Source organism: Stegostoma tigrinum, chromosome 1 (assembly GCF_030684315.1).
Source record: "Stegostoma tigrinum isolate sSteTig4 chromosome 1, sSteTig4.hap1, whole genome shotgun sequence".
Taxonomy (NCBI): Eukaryota; Metazoa; Chordata; class Chondrichthyes; order Orectolobiformes; family Stegostomatidae; genus Stegostoma; species Stegostoma tigrinum.
This window is the reverse complement of record NC_081354.1, coordinates 58,705,568-58,731,424: the sequence shown is the minus strand read 5'-3', so window position 1 is coordinate 58,731,424 and position 25,857 is coordinate 58,705,568. Positions and strand designations below refer to the sequence as shown.

At 39.5% G+C, this 25,857-nt stretch overlaps 1 protein-coding gene across 2 annotated transcripts in view; it reads left to right on the top strand.

The window, feature by feature from the left end:
- Positions 1-25,857, top strand: part of LOC125453033 (testican-3-like) — a 477,228-nt gene that overhangs the window by 232,998 nt on the left and 218,373 nt on the right. For both annotated transcript variants that reach the window (XM_048532099.2, XM_048532093.2), the window contains exon 4: positions 2,974-3,088. In XM_048532099.2, coding sequence (XP_048388056.1) covers positions 2,974-3,088 — 115 coding nt within the window. The remainder of the gene's footprint in view (positions 1-2,973; positions 3,089-25,857) is intronic.

The window sequence follows — 25,857 nt, the reverse complement described above, 5'->3', positions numbered from 1 at the left end:
TTTCAGGGTTCTGTCCTTGTTGATGCTGTTGCTGTCATGGGATGCCTGCCTTCCTGATTCATCCAGCCATGTGGTAATTGCCTCTTTGGTTATGTTGATGTTTAAGGATGTAAGTAGTGCTGTTATTATCTTGCTTTCTTCTGTCCTGGTGTCCTTAATGGTGCTGAGGAATTCTTAGGAGTAGATGGAGTGGATAGTGTTGTCAACTAAGTATTTCCGTTTCTGTTGTAGTTCTTCGGCTAGTCCAAATGTTGGCATACCTGGTAGTGAGATAATAGGTCTGAAGGGCCCTCTGGTTAGTGTACCTTAGGGAGTCCATAGAAACGGGGTGTGTTGAATCCCTGTGGTTTCATTTTTTGGCAGTCTGTCTTGCTGGTATCTCCTGACTTGTGTAATTTCTTCAGAGTTGTTGTAATCTGGTTCCCTGCAAGGACTGTGAGAAACATTACACAGGCCAAACTGGAAGAAAACTGACAATGGGGATAAACAAACACCAACTAGCCATCAGGAGCCACGACCAGTTTTCACTGGTCTCAGTGCACACGGACAAAGAAGGACACGAATTCGACTAGGACAACGTATCCACAACAGCACAATTCAAACAGAGACATGCCAGGGAATTTCTGGAGGCCTGGCATTCCAACCAGAACTCCATCAACAAACACATTGAACTGGACCTGATATACCAACAACTGAAAAACAAAACTAGAAGTATTGCCAACCACCCCAACAAGCCAAGACATAAAAATTACAACCGGGCAGAACACCAATGCTTCATCGGAAGTGCACTGATGATGTTACATAGCAAGGTATCAAACATAACAGCTCAGTGAGCAACTCTACAACCACATTCTGTTTAGCTCCTCAAAATAAAACCTGACCCCAGTTTAAAGCACGGGCAGATTCTAAACAAGATCTCACACCTAAAATGAATTGTCAGACCTGAGATGTCACTTCTTGTGTACATTGATAAAACTTTTAGTTATTTCAGGACAATGTCTTGAAAGGAATCTGGATTTTGCATTTCAATCATTAGTCTCCTTCCTAACTGATTAAAGATTCAACAAAAGGCAGCCAGTTTTGAGGTTCTTACCTTTCTGCCTATGAATTCTGTGTCTTATACACTCCCTCTCACAGTATTCCTGAGGAAGGAGCTGAGCTTTGAAAGCTTGTGTTTTCAAATGAACCTGTTGGATTATAACCTGGTGTTATGTGATTTTTGACCTTGTCCACCCCAGTCCAACACCAGCATCGCCACATCAGAATCCATAATAAGGGAGTTGAGGCCACAATTGGATCAGTTATAACCTTACTGAGTAATGGCAGAGGCTTGAGGTGTGAAATGGTAACCTCCAGTGCGTGCATATTCCTTATGGTTTTAACATCTTCATCAGGGCTTTATTATATCAGAAACTAAAAGTCTCAAAAACGGAAAGATGCTAAAATTCTCTGAATTTTTTTCACTGCTGTCCGTCTGTTTAATCAAACAGTGTGTATACAAGTATAAGTATGAATATATACCATTACCCTGTACAAACATAACCTTACTCAGTCATACATTTTGAGCTTTTGATCAATTACCAATTCTGTTAAATTATATGAAGCAGTGTATTAACAATAAATCAGTTTTAAAAGTTTTGCATTTTTTTGTCCCAACTAGTAGAGTTGTTTAGTAAAAGTATAAATAATGTTCATATTTGGAATTTAATTCTCACATTCAATTAGGAGCAGTATTGCAGTGACTCGAGCTTGAATTTAAGTACAGTTTACCAGTAGTACTCATGTCTGTGAAGTTAACGTTCAAATATAATGGGAATAATTTGTGATGGTTGCTACTATTTCATTACTTCAATTCATTACTTTAGACAAAGATAGCTTGCTTTGCAGATGCAGAATATTACAGAGAGGCATATTCCTTGTCCCCTACCCACACACCTTCCACAGAACCTAGTTGAAATGTCTATTGATATTAAGTCAACTTTATCTAATGGTACACCCAGGTTTGATGTGATGTATGTGGTGTTAATAAATTGAAAGTGGGACCTCTGCTCCTAAGAAATACTAGTTCCCACCTCCAGATCCAGTAACAAATTGACTACATGTGCTGAATATGAATTTGGAAAGATCTGAAGTGGGTACATACTTGAAGGAGTATAAAATGTATGACCCAATGTGACAGTTATGAGAACCTGGTAGAAGAGTAAAGCAGTTTCTCTTGGGAGAGAGAGACTCAAATTCATGTTCTTCCAGCATAGAAACATAGATCCTGTTCCTATAACCTATAAATCTATATGGAGATGCAATAAACTAAATTTCTTCTTTAGCACAAAATGGGAAGGACTAATTGTGGCTGGATTACTTTTAAATGTCTTTTAGTTAAGGCTGAAAGTAGCCCATTTCAAGCAAACGAATACCCCACTTTTTTTTACCTTTGGGCATCATGTGCACCAACAAGGAAAATATTAATGCCAGGAAAAACTAAATCAAACAGGAAAATTGAATTTTAATAAGAAGGATTTCTGCCATACAATCTAGTTAGTGGCTGATATCTTTAGATTCTGGAGCATTGGCATGCATTGTCTATATATCTGAAATCATAAATATAACAGTACAGAAAACAGCTGTGGCATATTGAATATCAGTGTTTGTCAGACATGAGCCACTTATATGAGTACAACCCTGTTCCTAGTTGCAAACAGTCTTTAATAGTTCCTTTTTTTGGACAGCAGTTATTTAATTAATTTTAAACTATGTTCATTGAGCTCCCTTCAATAATAATTTCTCACACAGAATTCCACTGTTTAAAATAATCCAAATAAATATTACCATTACCTTTATTCTCTGGTCTCAAAATAACAACTGATTTCTTAAGGTGTCATTTGTGTTTTTATTGTTTATAATGGTTGTTACATGGGAGTGAAATGAAACCTATTATTGATAACACTGGTTTCTTTTCCCAACTATTTTCTGTAGGGCTTGATTCTACCAAAGATCCATGCCTAAATGTGAAATGTAGTAGACATAAAGTGTGCATCGCACAAGACAACCGTAGAGTGGTCTGCATTAGTCATAGACGGCTAACACACAGGTAAAGTACTTTATTCTAATTTAAATATGTCACCTGATACATTTTCAATATTTTTTACCTGAATTATTTGATTTTAGTTGCTTTCACAACGTTGAGGCTGGACTGTTCAGTAAATCTTGCACAAGTAAAGTTTAAATATATTACTTATGTATTTATGCAGATTAAAGGAAAATTGAGCATTGGTTCTACTCCAGTGTTACAAAGTATAAAAAATGTAATAGTGGCTTGTCTACGCAGAGTATTTTGTGTGAATCAATGCTTTGTTCAATTTTCAAAGCTTCAATATAAATGACTAAACATATGCTAAATCATTAATGTTCTGTAAAGGTTCTGTATTTATTGTTAATATTTTCATTGGTTCCAACAGTTTCCTGCAGAAAAATAATGGCAGGTCTATAGCAACCCACCACACCCCACAGTAGAGACAGGTGTTTAGCTAAGTCTGGAACTACTTATTCAATTTGGACTTACTAGCATATTGATGAACAAAAGTAATGAAAGTTGATTCAAACAAACCAGCTCTTATCAACAAGGTGTAGAGCTGGAGGAACACAGCAGGCCAAGCAGCATCAGAGAAGCAGGAATGCTGACCCTTTTTCAGAAATGGGGGAGGGGAAGGGGATTCTGAAATAAATAGGGAGAAAGGGGGAGGCGGACATAAGATAGAGAGAGAGGTGACAGACCCGTTAAAGAATTGAAGATGGAGCCAGTAAAGGTGAGTGTAGGTGGGGAGTTAGGGAGGAGCTAGGTTGGTCCAGGGAGGACGGACAGGTCAAGGGGGCGGGATGAGGCTAGCAGGTAGGAGATGGAGATGGGCTTGAGGTGGGAGGAGGGGATAGGTGAAACGACTGGTTAGGGAGGTGGGTATGAGCTGGGCTGGTTTTGGGATGCGGTCGGCGTAGGGGAGATTTTGAAGCTGAAGTCCACATTGATATCATTGGGCTGCAGGGTTCCCAAGTGAAATATGAGATGCTGTTCCTGCCACCTTCAGGTGACATCGTTGTGGCACTGCAGGAGGCCCAGGATGGACATGTCATCCAAGGAGTGGGAGGGGGAGTTGAAATGGTTCACAACTGGCAGGTATAGTTGTTTAGTGTGAACTGAGCGTAAGTGTTCCACAAAGGGGTCCCCAGGCTTCCGCTTTGTTTCCCCGATGTAGAGGAGGCCACAATGGGAACAGCGGATACAGTATACCACATTAGTGGATGTACAGGTGGACATCTATTTGATGTGGGTGGTCTCCTTCGGACCTGGGATGGGGCTGAGGCGGGGTGTAGGGGCAGATGTAACACTTGCTTCGGTTGCAGGGAAATGTGCTGGGAGTGGTGGGTCTGGTGAGGAGTGTGGAGTGGACAAGGGAGTCACAGAGAGCGTGGTCCTTCCAGAAAGCAAATAAGAGTGGGGAGGGAAAAATGATTTTGGTAGTGAGATCAGATTGCAGATGGCGGAAGTGTCGGAGGATGATGCGTTAGATCCAGAGGTTGGTGGGGTGGTATGTGAGGATGATGGGGACTCTATTTTGGTTATTATTGCGAGGAGGGGGTGTGAGGCATGAGTTGCGGGAAATACGGGGGACACGGTCAAGGGCATTTTCGGCCAATGTGGAGGGAAAGTCGTGGTCCTTGACAAACGAGGACATCTGGGATGTCCGGGAGTGGAATGCCTCATCTTGGGAGCAGATGCAGCGGAGGCGAAGGAATTGGGAATGGGGGATAGCCTTTTTGCAGGAAGGTGGCTGAGAGGAGATGTACTCTATGTAGCTGTGGAAGTCGGTAGGCTTGAAATGGATATCGGGTTCCAGGTGGTTGCCAGAAATGGAAATAGAGAGGTCCAGGAAGGGGAGAGAGGTATCACTGATGGTCCAGGTGAACTTAAGGTTGGGGTGAAAGGTGTTAGTGAAGTGGATGAGCTGTTCGAGCTCCTCGTGGGCGCACAAGGCGGCGCCAATACAGTCATCAATGTAATGGAGGAAGAGTTGGGGGTTAGGCCCAGTGTAGTTTTGGAAGAGGGATTGTTCCACGTACCCTACAAAGAGGCAGGCATAGCTTGGGGTCATGCAGGTACACATGGCCACCCCTTTTGTCTGTAGAAAGTCGGAGGAATGGAAGGAGAAGTTGTTAAGGGTGAGGACGAGTTCACCTAATTAGATGAGGGTGTCAGTGGAGGGGGACTGGTTGGGCCTGCGAGACAGGAAGAAGCGGAGGGCCTTTAGGCCATCTGCATGAGGCATGTAAGTATATAGGGACTGGACGTCCATCCGCCTCCCCCTTTCTCCCTATTTATTTCAGAATCCCCTTCCCCTCCCCCATTGCTGAAGAAGGGTTTAGACCCGTAACATCAACTTTCCTGTTCCTCTGATGCTGCTTGGCCTGCTGGGTTCATCCAGCCCGACACCTTGTTATCTCAGATTCTCCAGAATTGGTAGTTCCTACTATCTCATAACCAGTTCTAATCACATGGCCGAGGCTTTGGGTTAAGACACTGTTCTAACAATGTGGTTTTCATGTTCCCTCATCAAAAACCAGTATTTTTTTGTAATAGGTAACCTTGGAGTCATTAGCGTGAAGTCAAGCCTAAGTTTTGATAATTTATTTTGTTCAGAACTGGCAGAGGTAGCCATTTCATCCACCAGCCCTTTGTGTTGGCTTGGCTGGATTTGTTTATATCAAGCAAAGAGTCTCAGATTCCAGACAGTGATGAGTTTGCTTTTGCTCTGACAATTACTGGACATTTCTAGAAGCAGTCACATTGCTCAATAACTGTTCGATAACATCCAATTTAAAATGCAGCACAGACCCACTTCTTTTTTAAACAAAAAGAATTTGAACAAAATAATAGTGACATATTTTTAAAAAATATGATTTCTCTCTTCCTGCCCTCTGAGCAAGGATTTAGCAGCACTGACAATTAAGAAGCAAACATTATTTTCTGTTCAATATGTTATGAGCTAAATGATCTTGTAAAGTTCTGGTAGAAACTTAACTTGTGCCTGTCAGTGATTTACCTTCATTATGTTTTTTATTGCATTGCTCACCAGATTGATTTCTCCTTAAACTTTTGACTCAATATGTTAATATTCGTCAGTCAGGTGATTGGATGTCAGCCTAACTGAGGTGAACATTGCATGCTGGATATTTATTTTCAAATTCTACCATGTATGTAATTCTTCTGTGTGCAATGTGGCTGCTATGATAGGCCACACACAAACAGCGACAGTATTTCATAAGAAATTAATTCACTACAATCACTTTAGAGCAAGTGAGGCCTTTAAAAACATTTTTAAAATGAGTTTCTTTTGTTTTGACTCCCAGCTATTTACTCAAAAGCACTTCACCTAATTATCATGTTGTGTGAGAATGGTCCATAGCTGGAAAACATTGTGAATAAAATCACCTCTTTTGATCAGTGCAGCTTCTTCAAATGTGATTTCATTAGTAACAAAACCAATCTGGCATCCCATCGCAGTATAGCTAGAGCAATGATGTTTTAAAGGCTTTTGTGACTGTTCCATCTTTGGAATGTCTGTAACATATTAATATTAATATATCTATATGCACCTCCTGTTTGCGAACTTGGTGTTATTATACTCATGGTCATTTCTTAATACATATCCTCATCTAATATAAATTCTATATAAACTTGATGCTTATTTGCCTACATGGATATTTTCAAAATCCTTCTCAAACATTCAACTCTCCTGCTTCAATTTTATTTGATTTTCAGATATATTTGTCTATCTAATCTAGATTTACCTTTTTTATAGATATTTTTGTGAATAAATTTAGTCTGTAGTGATTCATTCAACATAATTCCACTGTGTTCTCCAAGTATAAAATAAAATGTAAATGTTGAGGAAACTGATTTCTGGTACGATCTTGCTCAGCCGATCTTTTATCGAAATCATTGATTTTTAAGGTGCCTACTACAAATGAGTTAAAAAGACTAGCAGAACGTTCACTTTTTTCAAAAAAAAAGTTACAGATTGCTGGTTAAACCCTGTTTAGTGCGCTATGTACAGTGAAGCACAGATTCACCAGAATATTATCAGTTGAATGTTGAATTGAATTATAAGGAGGCATGGCAAAGACATGGCAGCATCATGGAATCTAACTTCAGCTTCAGGCATGGAAGTGAGCCTTGTGACTGCATATGCATGTGTGAGTAACCTGATGAATCTTATGAATTTGAAACCCCACCCACCTGTAAGTACAGCACATTCAATCATATACAACCCTTCCACCTTGTTTCGTGACTCTTCCACTCTTGGTCAGGCCCCTTGATTTATGTCCATTTCACTTGACCCTCTCTACCTCAATCACTCTCCATGCCCCGTGCAACTTAGTTTTCTGCCACCTGACATCTATCATGGCAAGGAACACTCCCACAAGAAGATAAAGCAGCAGGTACTCTGCCCAATGTCTGAGAGTGTGCCTACTTCACCTAGTGCAGACTCACATCAGTTATATTTAATCGTGAATCTGAAGACATGTATTGTTCACTTTTTGCAGAACTTAATTGGAAAGGGGAACTTAAATCTGGCAAGTTGGGTTTTTATTGTGCATGCATGCGTAGGAGTTTCCTGATACTTGCTGCCATGCATCTCCACACCTATAAAGTTCCAAGAAAATTGAAAATATTCATTGTGCCGTTGTGATTCTGAATTTTGGCCTCCTGCACAATTAAAACTTCACCCCCCACCTGCCTTACTCCCCACTTCTGGAAGCAATACACAAGTCTGCCCTAAGTTTCTATCTCCAGGATTTTAAAACATTGGACGACTTAATAGCATAGGTAGAGACGAGCTGATTTCCTTTGGGAGTTCTGGAGCAAAGAAACAAAGCCCTAAAACTACTATTTAGCTGTTCCAGGATGATATTACACAACATTTCTTCTCATCACACTAAACTGAGTTTGTTAGAATTTTACTGGGCAAGTATGTTGAAAGTTATGGAACTCAGGTAGGTAGATGAAATTATGGAGCTGTGATGATCTAATTAAATGGTGGAACGTGCTCAAAGTGTTGGAAGGCAGATTTCTGCCCCTGTGAATGTTGGAATCTGATTTGCCTCATCAAAATGCTTAGCATCGATTGTAGAATCCTGAGTCAGTGTTGCAATTGGGGTTTTGCAGGATAATGAAGAAAATTTTAATGTCATCCTTCAAATCTGTTCAACATGCAGTTGCTCGCTTGGAATTGAAACTGATAAATTCTGTCGACAGTGAAGATGCTATGCAGACTCCTCCATTCACCCTACATTATGTTCCCCCATAGCCATTCCAGTATGTAAGAAGCCAGCATGACTAACCAGTCAGCAAGCCTTTGAAACAATTCTCCTCTCTTTCATTGTTGACCTTCACATGCTACCTCTCTTAGTACTTTTACCGTTAACCCCACTCATCGCTGTGGTTTCTCAAGTTATCCTGGCATTGTTCAGCAAAACTGATGAGGCAAGGGAGTAAAAGGCAGGAGCTTAAGAGATGTGTAGACCATGACGATGACAGGGCAGGAAGCAGAAAAGTAAAATGAGCAGGACAGCAAGAGGAGAATGGGGAAAATGTTGTTGGAAATAATGACACAAATCCATTCAACAATCATTTTATGTATGATTTTAGCAATCAGTTATGCAAATTGATTGAGGTGAGGCACGAGATAATATCAACCTGGAATGTACTTTTTATCTTTTGATTGAACACACAAGTCAAATTGGAGCATGTGTCATCAGACAGGAAGAACAGAAGGCTTGGAGAATGGAGCAGACTGATTAGAATAAATTAGTTCTAAAGAAGAGCCGCTGAACTCAAAATGTTAACTCTGCTTTCTTCCCACAGATGCTGCCAGATCTGTTGACTAATGCCAGATATTTCTGTTTTTGCTTCAGATCTGCAGTCCATACCCTCATTGCTCTGCTCTGAATTGACTGAAATTTTTAGAGAGAGAGAGAGGTCCTACTGCTAGGCAAAAAGGAAGAGGTGACTCTTTCATGGCTGGTGGCAGGAGGCATATTTCGGGTGGTGGCTAATTAATGTCAAGGCCATCCAGCCCCTGCAATCTGACAAGGGGGTGCAGTTTCACTGCAGGCACCAGTGCCATTGCCACCAAGGTGATTATTGCTGCTGAGGACGGCCCTTGGTATGTCCCAGTGTATCTGAACAAGGAGAAAGCCCTGCACTCACCCCTTCCTCTACAGGTTTACTGAGCAAGCTCTGCCTGCAGCAACTACTTGCCAGTCTCCACCGCACCTCCACCCCACCAACCTCCGGATCGCATGCACAGCAATGTAAAGAAATGTTGTTTTCATGTGATTTCCTGCATTGCTTCACATCCTTATGAATGACCACTTGTTTGTAGGGAGATGGTAGTGGTTTAACAAATTAAAATGATAAGGAAAATATGCTTAGAAAATGTATATGTCACAGTACAGGAAATATAGTTAATTTAAATTGTGGAGAGGGTTTGGAGCAATGTGCTTGTGGATGGTGTTGTGTTATGAGCTCCTTCAAGCCTGAGATTATCTAATGTGGACTCAGATATCCAGCTTTCTGTCTCAACTAAAAATAAGTCTTGTTGAGTAAACAGTGTGAAGTTTATTCCATAATTGCAACTACTTACAAGTTACATGAATATGGCCTATGTTGCTACAGAGATTGTTGGAAGCACAAGTTCCCAATATCATTCTCCCACACACTCCACCTTTACTCTGCCCAAGTCTATGTGGCATAATTCACAGTGTATAGTGTGACTGCACTCCGTCAAGAATTCACCATTTCAGACTCATACTATTTCCCTCGAGTCTTTTAAATCTGAATTATTGTTTGGTTAAACATTAGTTTGTATGTTTATATTTACCACTGCACCATGGACCCTAAGTCTGAAGCTTTACAAAATCAGATGATGTAGAAGTTAATATTTCCTCCAATGATGTTAACTTTAAACTTTTTGGATAGATATGGTTGACATGGACTGTCGTCTAGATGTTCAGAAGTCTGTATTTCCCCTCTGTTCCCAAGTTCACCATTCTGTTCATCCTGATAAATCAATTGCGGCTGGCTCAGTGAAGTGGCCTGTGGTTCCTACAATTCCTTCATATGGTCTGTTTGGCAGTATGGACAATATATGATAAAATCATAGTATCATACAGCATGGAAACAAACCATTTGGCCAAACTTGTCTGTGCTGACCAGACATCCCAATCTGATCCAGTTCTAACCCTAACCCCCCTCCTCACCAAGGGTTTGTTTTTTATAAATAGGCTACATTTGGAATTGTATCCATATCAGAAGTAGCGTCACAGAGTCAAAGATGCGTACAGCACGGGAACAGACCCTTCGGTCTAACTCAACCATGTCGACCAGGTATCTAAGATAAAGTCTAGAGCCATTGCCAGCATTTGGCCCATACCCTGCTAAGCCTATTGTATGCATATACCCATCCAAATGCCTTTTAAAAGTTGTAATTGTACCAGTATCCACCGCTTCCTCTGGCATCTCATTCTATACATGCACAACCTTCTGTATGAAAAAGTTGCCCCTTAGCTCTCTTTTAAATCTTTCCCCTCTCACCTTAAACCTATGCTCTCTAGTTTTGGATTCTCCCACTCCAGAGAAAAGAACTTGTCTATTTTCCCTATCCATGCTCCTCATGATTTTATAAACCTCTGTTAGGTCACCCCTCTGCCTTTGACACTCCAGGAAAAATAGCCCCAGCCTATTCCACCTCTTCCAATTGCTCAAACCCTCTAATCCTTGTAACATCCTTGTAAATCTTTTCTGAATCCTTTCAGGTTTCACAACATCTTTCCTGTTGCAGGGTTACCAGAACTGCACAATTCCAAAAAATGTCAAAAATCTTTCGTGGACTTTGCGAGTCATATGTCTCACAGTTGATATATTAATCCAATGGGGAGCAATTGAGAGCATGGTCAGTGTGTGCACAGTCTCACGTAAAAAGTGTGAATTCTCCAAGTAATCTATTTGTTTCTTGGGACACATTGTCTACAATCAAAGCATAAACACAGAACCCAAGGAGATTAAAACCATCACTAATTCCAACAGCAAATTCTGTCCAGGATCTTTTAGGATTCTTGGATATAGTGAATCTGCGAAAAAAATTTTGCTAACCTACCAATCACTTCAGAGAAGTCATAAGGACGGTACTGGAATCCTTATCAATAGGACATGTTTCAAAAGGTTAAATAAATGTTGATTTCTGCAGATGCCTTAATGCTATAATCCTTTGTTTCCTGCAATAATAACAGTTGATGCTTCAGCTACAGGCTTGGAAGCAGCAGTCTTCCAGAAGTAGCCAGACAGGCATCATGCATCAAGAACATTGTCTGATGGAAAGTCACAAACATACTGTAATTGAGAAGGGAGTTCTCTCAGTTGCAATGGATTTACAAGAGATTTTCAGACTACGTCACTGGTCTTAACGTAGTCATTGATATGGGTCACAAATCTTTAGTTTCTCTACAGCATGAGAAGGAACTTGCAAGAATACCTCTAAAAACACAAAGATATTGACTGTTTCTTGCAAGATTTTTCTTATGATACAGTCTATGGGCAGGGAAAAATCGCAAACAACAGATATAATTTCCAGTAATGACTGACAACCTTTCCAGTTGTGATGTGGTTTAATCCAAGAAATGGAATCATACATCCAGTCGATCAAGTGACACAATAGCAAGGATGTCACAGTTGAATGAGGCAGAGTTGACCAGAACAAATGATAAACTAGAAATGTCTCAGTATGTGCCCAAATTTCACTATAGGGTGGTTGTATGAAAATCCCAGCAGTGACGCTGTGAAAGTGTATTTCGATAACATGAAAAAATCCTCCAAGGCTTGCTTCAGGAGGACCTCTTGATCAAGTTATACCACGGACTATTTGAAATCACCAAATTCCAGGTCCAAATCCATTCTGTGTGATGGCCTGGGAACTCCGAGAATAATGAGGGACTTATTTTTCATTGTTAGAAATGTACCATCCATTGAAGAGAACAAGGAGAACCTTTAACATCCTCCAAATTTCGTAGATGACGTTCGAACACGCAAAATGAACGTCATCTACAAAGTACCTTGCAAGAACTGTGACAAACACTACATTGGACAAACAGGCAGAAAGCTAGCCACCAGGATACATGAACATCAACTAGCCACAAAACGACATGACCCACTATCACTCGTATCCTTACATACATCTGAGGAAGGACACCACTTTGATTGGGACAACACATCCATCCTAAGACAAGACAAACAGAGACACACAGGAGAATTCCTAGAAGCATGGCATTCCAACCGGAACTCAATCAACAAACACATTGATTTGGAGCCAATCTACCATCCTCTGAGAAAAAGAACAGGAAATGACATTACCAATGCAGGAAAGGACATCACCAACCCAAGGAAACCTAAACAAATAAATAGGAAGCAGGACATAACACCAGCACTTCATCGGAGGCTCACTGATGATGTTACCTAGAATGGTGACGAAACGTCTGAAAACTAACCTTCCAGCTCAGCGAGCAAACTCACATCCAGAAAGTCAACCTGAGCTACAAATCTTCTCAAAACTCGCCATGCATGTATTATTTTAGCCTGGGAAGTTTTAAACATCAGTGGGCTACTTTGCACCAACCATAGCAATGCACTGAAGTCATTGAAACTGAGCACAATGTAAAAGACAATGGTCAAGTATGCAGAATTTACATGGATTCTTATCCTTGAAATAATGTACAGCTTAATCTCTGATCTAAGTCTAGCATTCACCAGTATATTTTTTTTTCGCAGCCTCAACTGAACCACAAATCATCTTTCCAAACTGAATTCAATGCCTCCCTCTACGTGATCTAATAACTCCATCATCAATATTCAATTGTCATTGCAAACATGGATATCCCCTTGACCTAATCGCCCCTTCTACTTGGCTGAATCAACTACCCCTACTACCAACTGCGCACCCTACATGACAATGTAGACAATTTCTGGAAGATCTGAGCAATGCTTTTGTGACAATTTTGATTGTTACACTTATGCATTGTTTCCATATCTATCAGTAACCTGGGAAATGAGTGGGACCTCAATGAAAATGGCTGTTTATTATCCAGCAGAAATGAAATTGGGAATTGTTCAATTGATGTTCCAGTTCATTGTGCTGTTGATGGTCCAAACTACTTATCAATCAAGTAATATATATAACCTCTACATAGCAGAAAGAGGCCATTTGGCCCATTTAGTCTGCACCGAATCTCTGAAGAGCTTCCCACCATACATAGCCCTCCACCATCACCCTGTAATTATCATGGCTAACCCATCTAGCCTGCACATTCCCAGACAGTAAAGGGCAACTTGGCATAGCCAATTCACCTAACTTGCACATCCTTGGACTGAGGGAGGAAACCCACACAGACATGGGGAGGACATGAAAAATCCCTACAGTCACCCGAGGCTGGAATTGAACCCAGGCCTCTGCCACCATACTGTCCTGTAATGACAAAATGTTACATTTTCTTGCTAATTGAGCAGGATGTTTTTTTAAAGAAAAGGTTCATGGACAACTTTTAAAATAAGAAAAACTAGTTACCATCATAAGGGTACATTGGAATTGGTTTTCTCTTAAAATGAACTTTGGACTACAGAGCTAGTTGGAGGCCAGATAGTTTTGATGATCTAACCTCAGCACTGGGCTGACAGTACCTTTAGAGCTATCAAACAGCTTCAGCCACCACCATATCAAGTTATTAGTTATCTGACTTGAAGATGTAATTTTGTGAGTGAGAATACTTGTTCTTGAGTGGAGGCAGTGAGTGACAGTTTCACAAAGCTAAGACAGCATTGTTGTGTACAGAAGTTTCAAAATGAAATGCACTTGTTACTCTCCAGCATACCCTTCCAAGTTCAACTTAAAGTAAAATCCAGATTTTATTAACGTCAGAATATCTAGACTTAACTGCCAAGTTTGTCTCCATAGGGCTACACAGGCTGCCTCTGATACATTTTAGCATCTATTATAAAGGATGTAATAGCAGGCCATTTAGACATACATTATAAAATCAAGTAGAGACAGCTTGGGGAAATCATGCATGACAAATTTATTTCAGTTCTTTGACGAGATAATAACTGGATAGACAAAGGAGAACCTGCACAGGTAATATATTTGCATTTCCAAAAACGTTTCAAAAGCACAAATTATTCTATTTAAGAATGGAGCCCATGGTGTTGGGGTAATGTATTATCAAGGATATAGAGTTGGCTGGCTAATAAAAGACACAGTTGGGATCAAGCAGGCATTTTTCAGCATGGTAACATGTACCTAGTGGAGTGCTACAGTGATCAATGCTGAAATCACAATTATCACAGTATATATTAATGAGTTGGATAAGGGAAGCGAATGTACTATTGCCGATTTGCTGATGGCACAAAAATAGATAGGAAGGCATGTAGCGAAGATGGTACTATGGATGGATGTTATCAGAGTCAGTTGGCAAAAACTTAATAGATTGAATATAACAGGGGAAAATGTTGGTTAATGACTTTGACAGGAGGTTAGAAGAGCAGACTATTATTTAAATTGGGAAAGACTGCAGAAAGCTGCAGCACACATGGATTGGATATTCTTATGCATGAATAGCTCAACACTAACATCCAAGTTCAGTGGCTAATGAGGAAGGCAAATGGACAGTGGCCTTCATTTCAATAGAAATGGAGTGTAAAAGTTAGGAGGTTTTGCTAAATATTACTAGGCAATAGTCAGACCACACCCAGATTACTGTGATCAGGTTTGGTCCCTTTTCTAAGGAAAAGTGTATTGATAATGGAAGCAGTTCATGCAAGATCCACTAAGTATATTCTGGTATGGAAGGATTTTCTTATTGATTGAGCAGGTTGCGCTTGTACTCATCGGAAATTAGAGGCATCAGAGAGACCTATTGAAGCAGACGAGATTATTTCGAGCTTGACAGGATATGTGTGCAAAGTTTGTTTTCCCTTGTGGGAGAGCCTAAGACCAGAGGCTTATCTCAAAACAAATGGACTCTCATTTTAGAATGCGCTGTGAAGGAATTTCTTCTCTGAGGGTACTGTATCTATGGAATTGCTCACTGCAGACAACTGTTGAGACTGAGTTGATAGATATATTCAAGGCCGAGTAAGACAGATTTTCAATCCAGCCAGTAGCTTCAATTGTCCAATTATTCTGTATTTGAGAATCTAATAACTGATCTATTCTCACAGTGCTTGCTTCGTTAAGCCGGGCTTTGTACATGGGGCAAAGTAAAAAGATACTACCCTACTGGAAGCTAAACTTGGGGCATGAGTGCAGACTTGCTGTAATTGCAGAGATGTTACAAAACTCTTGTAAATATACCTCCTAAAGTCATTCAGAGTTCGCACTGGTTTCTAAGCTATTATTTAAGATATACAAGTTTGACAATGAGGTTGAAAAAAGTAGATAAAAGTTTAACACCATCAAGTCTAGCAATATTTCTTTAATTGCTGGGAGATCTACCCATGTCATAGCAAAGATAAATTTGGGTTTAGACAGTCCAAATGTAAAAGCGATCGCAAAAAGGTACCTTAATTTCTGGTGGCAGAAGGCCAGCAAGTATTCAAGCAGTTCACAAAAGACATGTGTGCGGTTAACACTATCGTAAGATTTCTTTAAAAAATACTTTGAAGCAAAGAGAAGTGTGATAACTGAAGGAGATGTATTCCACCAAAGATGCCAAGGAAATTGAGAATTAAATACTACAGCATTGTAGCAATCAACTTCTGCATGTAATTTTAGGCTCACTAACTAATGAACTAATTCATTACCAGTTCTTTGAGAAATTTCCTGTTATATGAATTAGGGAACATCTTCCGAAGGATGATGTAAATTTAGAAAGAGCCACAACTTTAGCAGTTCAACTTGAATGTGCCGTGGCTAATTTAAGGAGCTTACACAGAAATATACTCTCAGGCAAAGGGTGGAAGAACTGCTAGTCGAAGCAGTTCATGTGCAACATTAGTGGGCAACATGACCTCAGTAGCCTCATCAACACTTCCCTTCATTTTGTTCATGTAAGGGCATTTAGATTGAGCTGCAAAATCCTCCGTTGTGGTTTAGCCTTATGCATTGCTCGTCTATTCACTTATCAACTTGAAAAAGATTGGAGTTCACCTAAAGAAGTGACAATGTGGAGAATAGCATGTGGAGTAGAATGAATTGCTGCTATAAGCATAGACCAACTTTGACCACCTTTATTTCTTCTCGGGTGGAAAAGCATGCAACTGTTCATGCTGAATATAGATGAATCATTCACACTGGGACAAGCCATGTCATTTGAAATAGGTGGACATTGTGACAGAGAGAATAGGATGTTGGGAGTTTATGTAGGATCATTGAGGATATGTAATGGACAATCCAGTTTAGCCTGAAATATTGGTCAGAGGTAGAATGCAGTTGACGACTTGGAAACAAAATTTTTGATGGGGTAGAAAATTTTAATTTTGGTCATCTTGATATTTAATTGGAAGTTACGTAGATGCATGTAGTACTGACATTTGCATAGTGCAGAGGGTGCGGCGGTCAGTCGTAGTATGAGGGAATCAGGACTCTAAATAATGTTGTCAGTGATTTGTGGAAACTAATGTCGGCTGCAAAGCTTGTGCAACTATATTTGCAAAACCACAGTTTCCCCTTCAGTTACAGATGTTGTGCTGTATCTTTACCTTTCTGTTGAAGGAGCATGGAGTGAGCAAACTAACCGGTGAGAACATTTTTCATCACCACTGTGTCGTCTTGACTACCATTTTTATCTGGTGCCCACTGCTAAATCCATTTAAACAATTCTGAAGATCAGAAACACCCATTGTGGGAGGTGATGTGATTGTTTATAGTGGTATGGGATTAACATATCATATTTACCAGGGCTCTCCTTTATCATTTTGCGTAATATCTAATGTAGCAGATCATTTGCCCAATGATGACCCTGTGTGAACATCACTGTTTGAAATTAATTGAATAGAACTCAGGCTTTTTTTTAATATATTGGGTGGGTGGTCAGCTTCACCAGATAGTGCCTAAATGATGAAGACAGACATTTACCTTGCTGTGTCTGCTACGTCCCAGGTTCGTTCTGGAATTCCTGAAGTTTCCTGGCTGCTGAACCTAGAAGCACTTTACTTGTGGACCTAACTATTGCTAGAAGAATATCTCTCAAAGCACCTATCAGTTGAAATGATGGTCCTGCTGATGATCCAGAATTTCAGAAATTACTTATTCCTGGCTGATTGCTGTAACATTCTGCTCCTTGATAGCAAAAACAAAAACTTCAACAACCAGCAGCATTTTAAATCGTAGAATAACGCTGAATTTACCTCATTTCAAATGGTAGTAAATTAATAAGCAGAACATTATTGCCTGAAGTGCATGACTTGCTTCAGTCCAAGAAACTACGGTGGGTTCACAGAAGTGGCACGTGAGTTGTGTTGAGATTCCGCGCACAAATAAACCCAATAAGTGTGGACTCCAAGTACTCAATCTTTAGACAATTAATTGTGTCAAACTTCATTCACAAGTGCTTTTGTCATAGATCTGTTTAAATTGGGCATCATAAATCCTTTGAATCATATTATTAAAGCCTCTAATTTATAGTACTTCTCAGTATTGTTATCTGATTCTCTGTATTTCTTTTCCCCAAATTATTTAAACAGATTTTATTTGCTGTTCATATTACTGAATTCCATATTACTTTGCTTTTAGTCACGTTGTAGTCTGGTAAGTATTTCACAATCTTTGGCTATATTGCTACCGCAAAAGAAGTAAAATTTTCCTTGTTTGGTACTTAATAGCAGAATTCCAGTTGTGCATAAAAGGACAAGAAATTTAAATTGCAAGTTACAATTGTCATGGCAAATGAAAACAGAACAGCATGTGCTAATAGCTAAATAAACTTATTCATTTAATATTTCTACAAAAACATATTAAAGACTTCAAAATGCACTCTAAATGGTGGACATTTTGTTCAGTTACTGTATAAATGTGTGATTCCAATGTACTTTCTTAAATATTATTTATTGTACGTTTGTGTTTCTGGCTTTTGAGTTAGTTACTGGTGGGTTTTGTATGCTGAAGACGATTAAATATTTCTGTAGCTGTAGTGTTTATTTTTTGAGTAATGGTTTTGAGGCCTGGCTTTATAGTAAATGGCTTTTGTGCATCATTATGAACTACTTAAAAAGAATAAATTGCTGTGTTGCAAAACAATGTAAATAATGGGCGTTCAAGTTTGCTCAAGACTTTTTTTAATGTTTGAAGGAAAAATCCATAGTTTAGAATAGATCATTTTTGATTTTAAGTGATTACTTTGAACTTGGGAAAGTCCTGTGCAGTCCTTTGAATAGGATGGCTGTATAAACCAGTTCTCCCGAGAGGGGAAGCATATACAATGAACTAGATTATTTTTGAGTGAAGGTAATGTCAATCCCAGTCCAGGAGTGTTAGGATAAAATCCTGAAGAGGTTACTTGAAGTTGAGTACAATTAACAGGTGTTTCATAGCACAAGAAAGAAACTTCCTAAAGCTCTAATCTAAATTAGAAGTCACAAGTGATTCAGTGTACCAAAATGTTAGATACAGAAACTCTGGTGTTTTACGTACATTACCATATGGGTATTTTGGTTACTACACAAAAGCTATTTCACTGCTTTTCGATTTATAAAGGAGTGTTTCAGGATTAGTGGGATTACCCTGTTGCTGTGTGTTTAAGATCTTTGAATTTGTATTATAAGTAGATGGTCTTATTTAATTAATTATATCAAAATTTCTTTTGCATAATAAATTTCTATTTTAACAAACTTTGCAGCCTTCCGCACTAATGTTTCAGCAAGAGACCACTTTGTTAAAACCAAAACAAATCAAATTCCGATTTTTCAATCTAAGCTTCTGACTGGCATCTTACTTGTTTGGTAATAACATCAGCAGTGATCTTAACAGTTCATAATAGTAAAACTGAGAACTTTAGATTTCCCTAAACCAGATTAACATTGCCTAGTTTAAAGTCTGAGCAGTATCAAATAAAATAAGTTCAAAAAAAGTTATTCAAAACCAACTTTGTCTCTCCCTTCGTTTGTTCCTTTTGTTCTCCATACTTGGAAACATCAGGTTGCATTGCAAGATTTTTCAAAGGCTGGAAATGAAGTAAACCTTTATTGCTTGGCTTATTCAGAAGGGTCAGAGTCCTGTTACTCAAAGTCTTTAGAAGAATGCTTTGTATATGGAATCTGCAAAATGAAATGGTTTGTAATTTGTAATGAAAATTAAATTAAAATCTTACAATTATATATTGAAAATCATCATCTCAAAACATCCAGATCATTTCACATTTCAGAACCTTTGAAGTGTAGTCATTGTTGTAGGGAAACTTGGCACCCAACTGAAATGGAGCAAATTGCTGTACAGCATTGAGATAAGGATGATATGATCTGTTTCAATGCTGTTGATCGAGATATGTTTTCCAGTAAAGTCAGATTGCACTGCTTTCTATTGAGTAGTTTCTCAGGATTTATTACAAATTTATTTCTTTATTACAAGCATCTGAACCACAGGTATGACCTTGGTTTAATGCCTCATCTCAAATGCTGCATGTCCAACAGTACTGTCCTTCCTTAATACCTAAATTATGCACACTGATTCTGAAATGAAACTAAGCTGTTAACCTTTTGACTGAGTTTCAAAATGCTAATAAAGTAAAATAATTGTATGAGTCTGAAATATGGTCTAGAAACCTCTTTTGCATCATGATAGATATCTTCAAAGAGGGAATAACATCTTCTTTGTCCTGTAATGGAGAAGAATGGAAGTCATGTTGAGATTTTCCAGAGCATTGGTGAGGCTTCCTCTGGAGTACTATGCCCAGTTGTGGTCACCCTGTTACAGGAAGGATATTATGAAGATAGAGAGGGTTCAGAGAAGATTTACCAGGATGTTACCGGGGATGGAAGGTTTGAATCATAAAGGCTGGATAGGCTTTGGCTTTTTCCAGGGGAGCATAGGATCTTGAGAAGTGACCTTTAAGAGGTTTATAAAATCATGGGGGATGTACGTAAGGTTAGTGGTACTTGTCATTCCTCTAGGATGGGGGATTTCAAGACAGAGGGCATATTCTTCAGGTGAAAGGAGAGAGATTTAAAAGAGACATGAGGGTCAATTTCTTTACACAGATGGTGGTTTGCATGCAGAATGAACTTGCAAGGAAGTGGTGGATGTGAGCACAGTTGCAGCGTTTAAAAGACACTTAAATAAATACACAAATAGGCACTGCCAGGAGCAGGCAGATGGTTACTAGCTTGGATAACAAAGTGTGAAGCTAGATGAACACAGCATCTCAGGAGCACAAAAGCTGACGTTTTGGGCCTAGACCCTTCATCAGAGAGGGGGATGGGGAGAGGGTTCAGGAATAAATAGGGAGAGAGGGGGAGGCAGACCAAAGGTGGAGTGCAGTGGGAGAGAGATTCCCTGAGGTTGGTGCGGAGGGAGGAGGGTAACTTCTTCATGTTAGGCATCCCTGGAATGCTTCTTGATCTGCTGTGTTCATCCAGCTCCACACTTTGTTATCTTGGACCAACCTCAGGGAATCTCTCTCCCACTGCAACTCTCTTGTACTCCATCTTTGGTCCACCTCCTCCTCACTCGCTATTTATTCCAGAACCCCCTCCCCATCCCCCTCTCTGATGAAGGGTCTAGGCCCGAAACATCAGCTTTTGTGCTCCTGAGATGCTGCTTGGCCTGTTGTGTTCATCCAGCTCCACACTTTGTTATCTTGGACTCTCCAGCATCTGCAGCTTCCATTATCTCTGGTTACTAGCTTGGTTTGGGATTATGTTCAGAGTGGACTAGTTGAACTAAAGGATCGGTTTCAGTGCTGTATAACTCTGACTATGGCTGGTCAAAAACAAGTCCAGGAAACCGGTCCGTAACGTACATTCTTAAAGCTTGCTGGACTTCCCTTTCAAATTGCAAAATAAAAGTCGAATCATCGAAACGGATAATTTCATTTTACCCTCTCTAAATGTATTCTTTGAGTGTTCTATTATTTATTATGAACATTTAACATGACTTAAGTAATGATTTTGTAAATGACTAGAATCAAACAAACATCATTTCCCATCTCTAGAATTTGTCTAAGTTAAAATTATCCAATAAAATTCCTGAAGTTTCCTTTTAAAGAAGAAAAAAGTGTTCATTATACTTTACTTCAGGGCTCTGAAATAACTATTAATAAAGTGCTCAGTTTTTTTTGATGCACCTCTGTATTCACGGGTGCTATGTTTTGACACTGGGATATTTTTTCACTTTCAGGTATCGGTCAAGTATTGCAAAGCTGAAATGCAAAATAATGCTCCCTTGACAGAACACTGCTATAGTCCCAACTTTAGAAGAACACCTACACGAACACCATAATATAAACAAGTTTTGGGTGATATTTTCTACCAGTTTATTCCTACTTTATGAGAAAATGTAACATTAGGAGCCCAGAAATAGGAGTAGGCCATTCAATTGCTCTAACCTGCTATGCCGTTCAATGCGATTATGGCTGATCTATGGCCTAACTTCAAGTACCTGCCTTTGGCCCATCCCTTAATACCCTTGTTGAGCAAAAATTTATCTTTCTCAGATTGAAACTACAACTGATCTAATAGGTTTCTGGAAGAGTTCCAAACCTGTGCCACTCTTTGTGTGTAGGTAATATCTCTCCTGAACGGTCTGGCCCTAATTTTTAGACAAAGCCCCTAGCTCTAGAATCTGCAACCTGTGGAAATCTTTATCTTAATAATATCTTGAAGACTTCAATCAGCTCACTTCTTAACCTTCTAAATTGTAGAGAAAACAGGCCTAATTTGTATAGTCTCTACTCATACCATCAATGCTAAAGTCCAGGTATCATTCTTAGAACATAGAACAGTACAGCACAGAAGAGGCCCTTCAGCCCACAATGTTGTGCCGACCATTGATCCTCATGTATGCACCCTCAAATTTCTGTGACCATATACATGTCCAGCAGTCTCTTAAATGACCCCAATGACCTTGCTTCCACAACTGCTGCTGGCAACGCATTCCATGCTCTCACAACTCTCTGTGTAAAGAACCTGCCTCTGACATCCCCTCTATACTTTCCACCAACCAGCTTAAAACTATGACCCCTTGTGCTAGCCATTTCTGCCCTGGGAAATAGTCTCTGGCTATCATCTCTATCTATACCTCTCATTATCTTGTATACCTCAATTAGGTCCCCTCTCCTCCTCCTTTTCTCCAATGAAAAGAGACCGAGCTCAGTCAACCTCTCTTCATAAGATAAGCCTCCAGTCCAGGCAGCATCCTGGTAAACCTCCTCTGAACCCTCTCCAAAGCATCCACATCTTTCCTATAATAGGGCGCCCAGAACTGGACGCAGTATTCCAAGTGTTCCAAGTATTCTTGTATACCGATGTTGTACACCCTCTAAGATCAGTATATCCGCTCCAAGGTGTCTTGCCTAGATCTGCTCACAGTACTCCAAGTGGGGTGTATTGTAGAAGCAGAGACAGTAGGAACTGCAGACGCCGGAGAATCTGAGATAACAAGGTGTAGAGCTGGATGAACACAGCAGGCCAAGCCGCATCAGAGGAGCAGGATTTCGGAGGAAGGGTCTAGGCCTGAAACGTCAGCCTTCCTGCTCCTCTGATGCTGTTTGGCCTGCTGTGTTCATCCAGCTCTACACTTTGCTATCTCTTGTATTGTAGAAGCATCCTGGATTAAGTTTATAAGTCCTATTTGACAACAGGTTCTTGCAGCTGACAAAGACCATTTGATTCACTTTTTCTGGGTTGAATTGAAATCCAAGCTCAGTACCAGGGAACTGAGGTGTTAAGCTGAGCTCAGCAGCAGACAGTTTGTGAATCCACTCCAGTGATAAGCTAGGCTAGAATTTTGGGGCAGAATTGAGATAGTGGTGTACTGTTGCAAATGCGGATTTTAAATGAGATATTAAGCCAAATTGTATTTATACCTGCACTATCAAATGGATGTAAAGTGACCCACACTGCTATTTAAAGGGGAAGGGAATTTTTTCAGCCTTCGCCAGCACCACTGAAAATGGAATTGGGATGTTTATCTTATTGCTGTTTGAAAATTGACTGCGATTTCACCTGCATTGCTACAATTGGAAACTCCTTCATTGATTGAGGCATTATAAGTATGTTGTGAAAAGTACTACACAAGTATAATCTCTTTCTTATCTTTTCTCTGTGCCACATTTTCGTGGATATTACCAGTAAATGCACATTTATCCGCTCAGCAGAAAAAGCATAATGGATAAAATTAAGATAAATTTACTTCTGTATTTATTAAATTCATTGTTAAGGATTGTGCCTTCAGCTTTATTCCAGTAATAATTTGCTTATTTGAATCCTGCTAAATCAGTTTCAACCGTATTCGGGTTAACTGTAATTACGTAATTTTCAGTTACAGATTATGGTGCTTTTCTTGAAACTTTGTACATGAAAGTATTGTGATGATTAATGACCGTGTTGAACAATTATTTTTTCAAAGCAATTTTTTGCAAAATATTGTCTTACATGTACTGTGTATATTTGGATATGTTTTATTTGCCCAAAATGTTTGCATTTGAAATTTTGTATAGGTCATGTGAAGCAGGACATTGTATTAACAGTTCTAATTAATCAAATGGTGCAGAACTGAAGAACTAATCATTGTTTGGTTTTTTTTGGGCTTTTGCAAATTGAAATATCGTGGGCATAGAATTAATTATCTGAATCTGTATTAGTACTTGTAATTGTGTACGCATTTTACAATTAATTTACAAACAACTCTCATTATGTATTTATATAGCTGTTAGCCATGTTGTTAAGACATTTGTAACCAATTAATATATTTATCTGTAAAATATAGCTATTTCTCAGTTAAAAATATTATAGCAACTTTCAATGCTTCGGGCCATCTTGTCGCATAATAAGGTAGAGTCACTTTTGGAAAACATGCAGAACAATTGACGTACAAGTAACTAGCTTATTTGTTTTGGGTGAGCACAAACATGGATTTGACATTCACGGTAGAAGAGAAATAAGAAAAGAGACCACAGGATGTAGAGCTGGATGAACACAGCAGATCAAGCTCCTCTGATGCTGCTTGGCCTGCTGTGTTCATCCAGCTCTACACCTTGTTATCTCAGATTCTCCAGCATCTGCACTTCCTACAATATAATAAAAGAGATCAAGCAGGTTTTGGAATGGGTATACAACCTGCTCCACCAGATTTCAACTTTTCTGTAAAGACAGACAGTTAGGTGATGGTGTTGGTTAAGGAAAGAATGTAAGCTGATGCATGCACAAGTAGTTGCAGGTCTTTAGCGGGATTCAATACGTTTGCAAATTGGTTAGGTAAATAGCAAAAATTTCTTAGAAAATTTGTCTTTGATATGACCATTTAGGTGGGAGTAAAAAGGTGATGTAATGACTGTGTTTCTTCTGCAATTGGCTTTATAAATTCCCAAGTCATTTCAAGTAGCAATGCAGATTATTAAGACCATAAAATGCTAAAAGGGCACCGGAGTTCATCTGCGGAGGATTAGAATTGAGAACCATTTAGGTTGTCTTTGTTTTGAACTTTGTTTAGACTGCAGAGAGTATTGTGCACAGATGTGAAGGTAGTGGGGTGGATAAATGAGACATTTTCATTAGGTTGGAAAGATGGAATAGTTAAATTGCATAGAATAGATGCAATTTAGGGGAAGCTCTGGGAAAATACATGAGAGACTAAGGAATAGGAAGAAGTGCTACTGGAGTTAAATGAAGTAATGTTGAAGAAGGATCATGTTGAACATATACACCACCATGGATAACTTGGGCTGAATGACCTCTACACATTTTCTAAATTCTCCAATATTTTTTCAGAGTGCAATGAACTGTTTCATACATTGATTTGACATTTTATCTGAAAGAAAACAGGATCAGTTTTTTACTGTGGGCAGCTTCTCGAATGATTAGACTCCCTAACCAATGGTGTCATTAAATGGTTGTGCGTTGTTTGGATTTTGTTGATTATGATTTGTGCATTTCTACCCAGAGTGAATGCATACCTTGCAGTGGGGTGCTGTTCAACTCTGTGCAGACCTGTGGTGCTATGCCAAGATTCTTGGAGACTGAAACTTCTCGGAAAAGAAAGCCTAAAGTGTCAGAAACAGCAGCAGCGCTGCTTGTCATGTAGATGATGACTTGTTGACAGGGCTTGTTCCTGTGAATGACAGGAATTTGCCAGTACTGCAGCCTGTTTGGAGAAAGGTGCCAGGCAACGTCAACACGTGCAGTATCATCACAGAATTTTTTTTTATTCATTTGTGGGATGTGAGCATCGCTGGCTGGCCAGCATTTCTTGCCCAAACCTAGTTGTCCTTAAGAAGGTGGCGGTGAACTACCTTCTCGAACCACTGCAGCCCTCCTGTGGGTTGACCCACAATGCTATTAGGGAGGGAATTCCAGGATTTTGACCAAGTGACAGTGAAGGAATGGCAGTATATTTCCAAGTCAGGATGGTGATTGGCTTGGAGGGGAGCTGGGAGGTGGTGGTATTCCCATATATCTACTGTCCTTATCCTTTCTAGATGGAAGTGGTCATGGATTTGGATGGTGCTATCTGAGGATCTTTGTTGAATATGGGTTCGGTGTCAGAATTCCTCCAATGATCTCATCTGAAGAAAAGATAAGAATGTTGTCTCTTTGAATTTCATTAGGCTGCA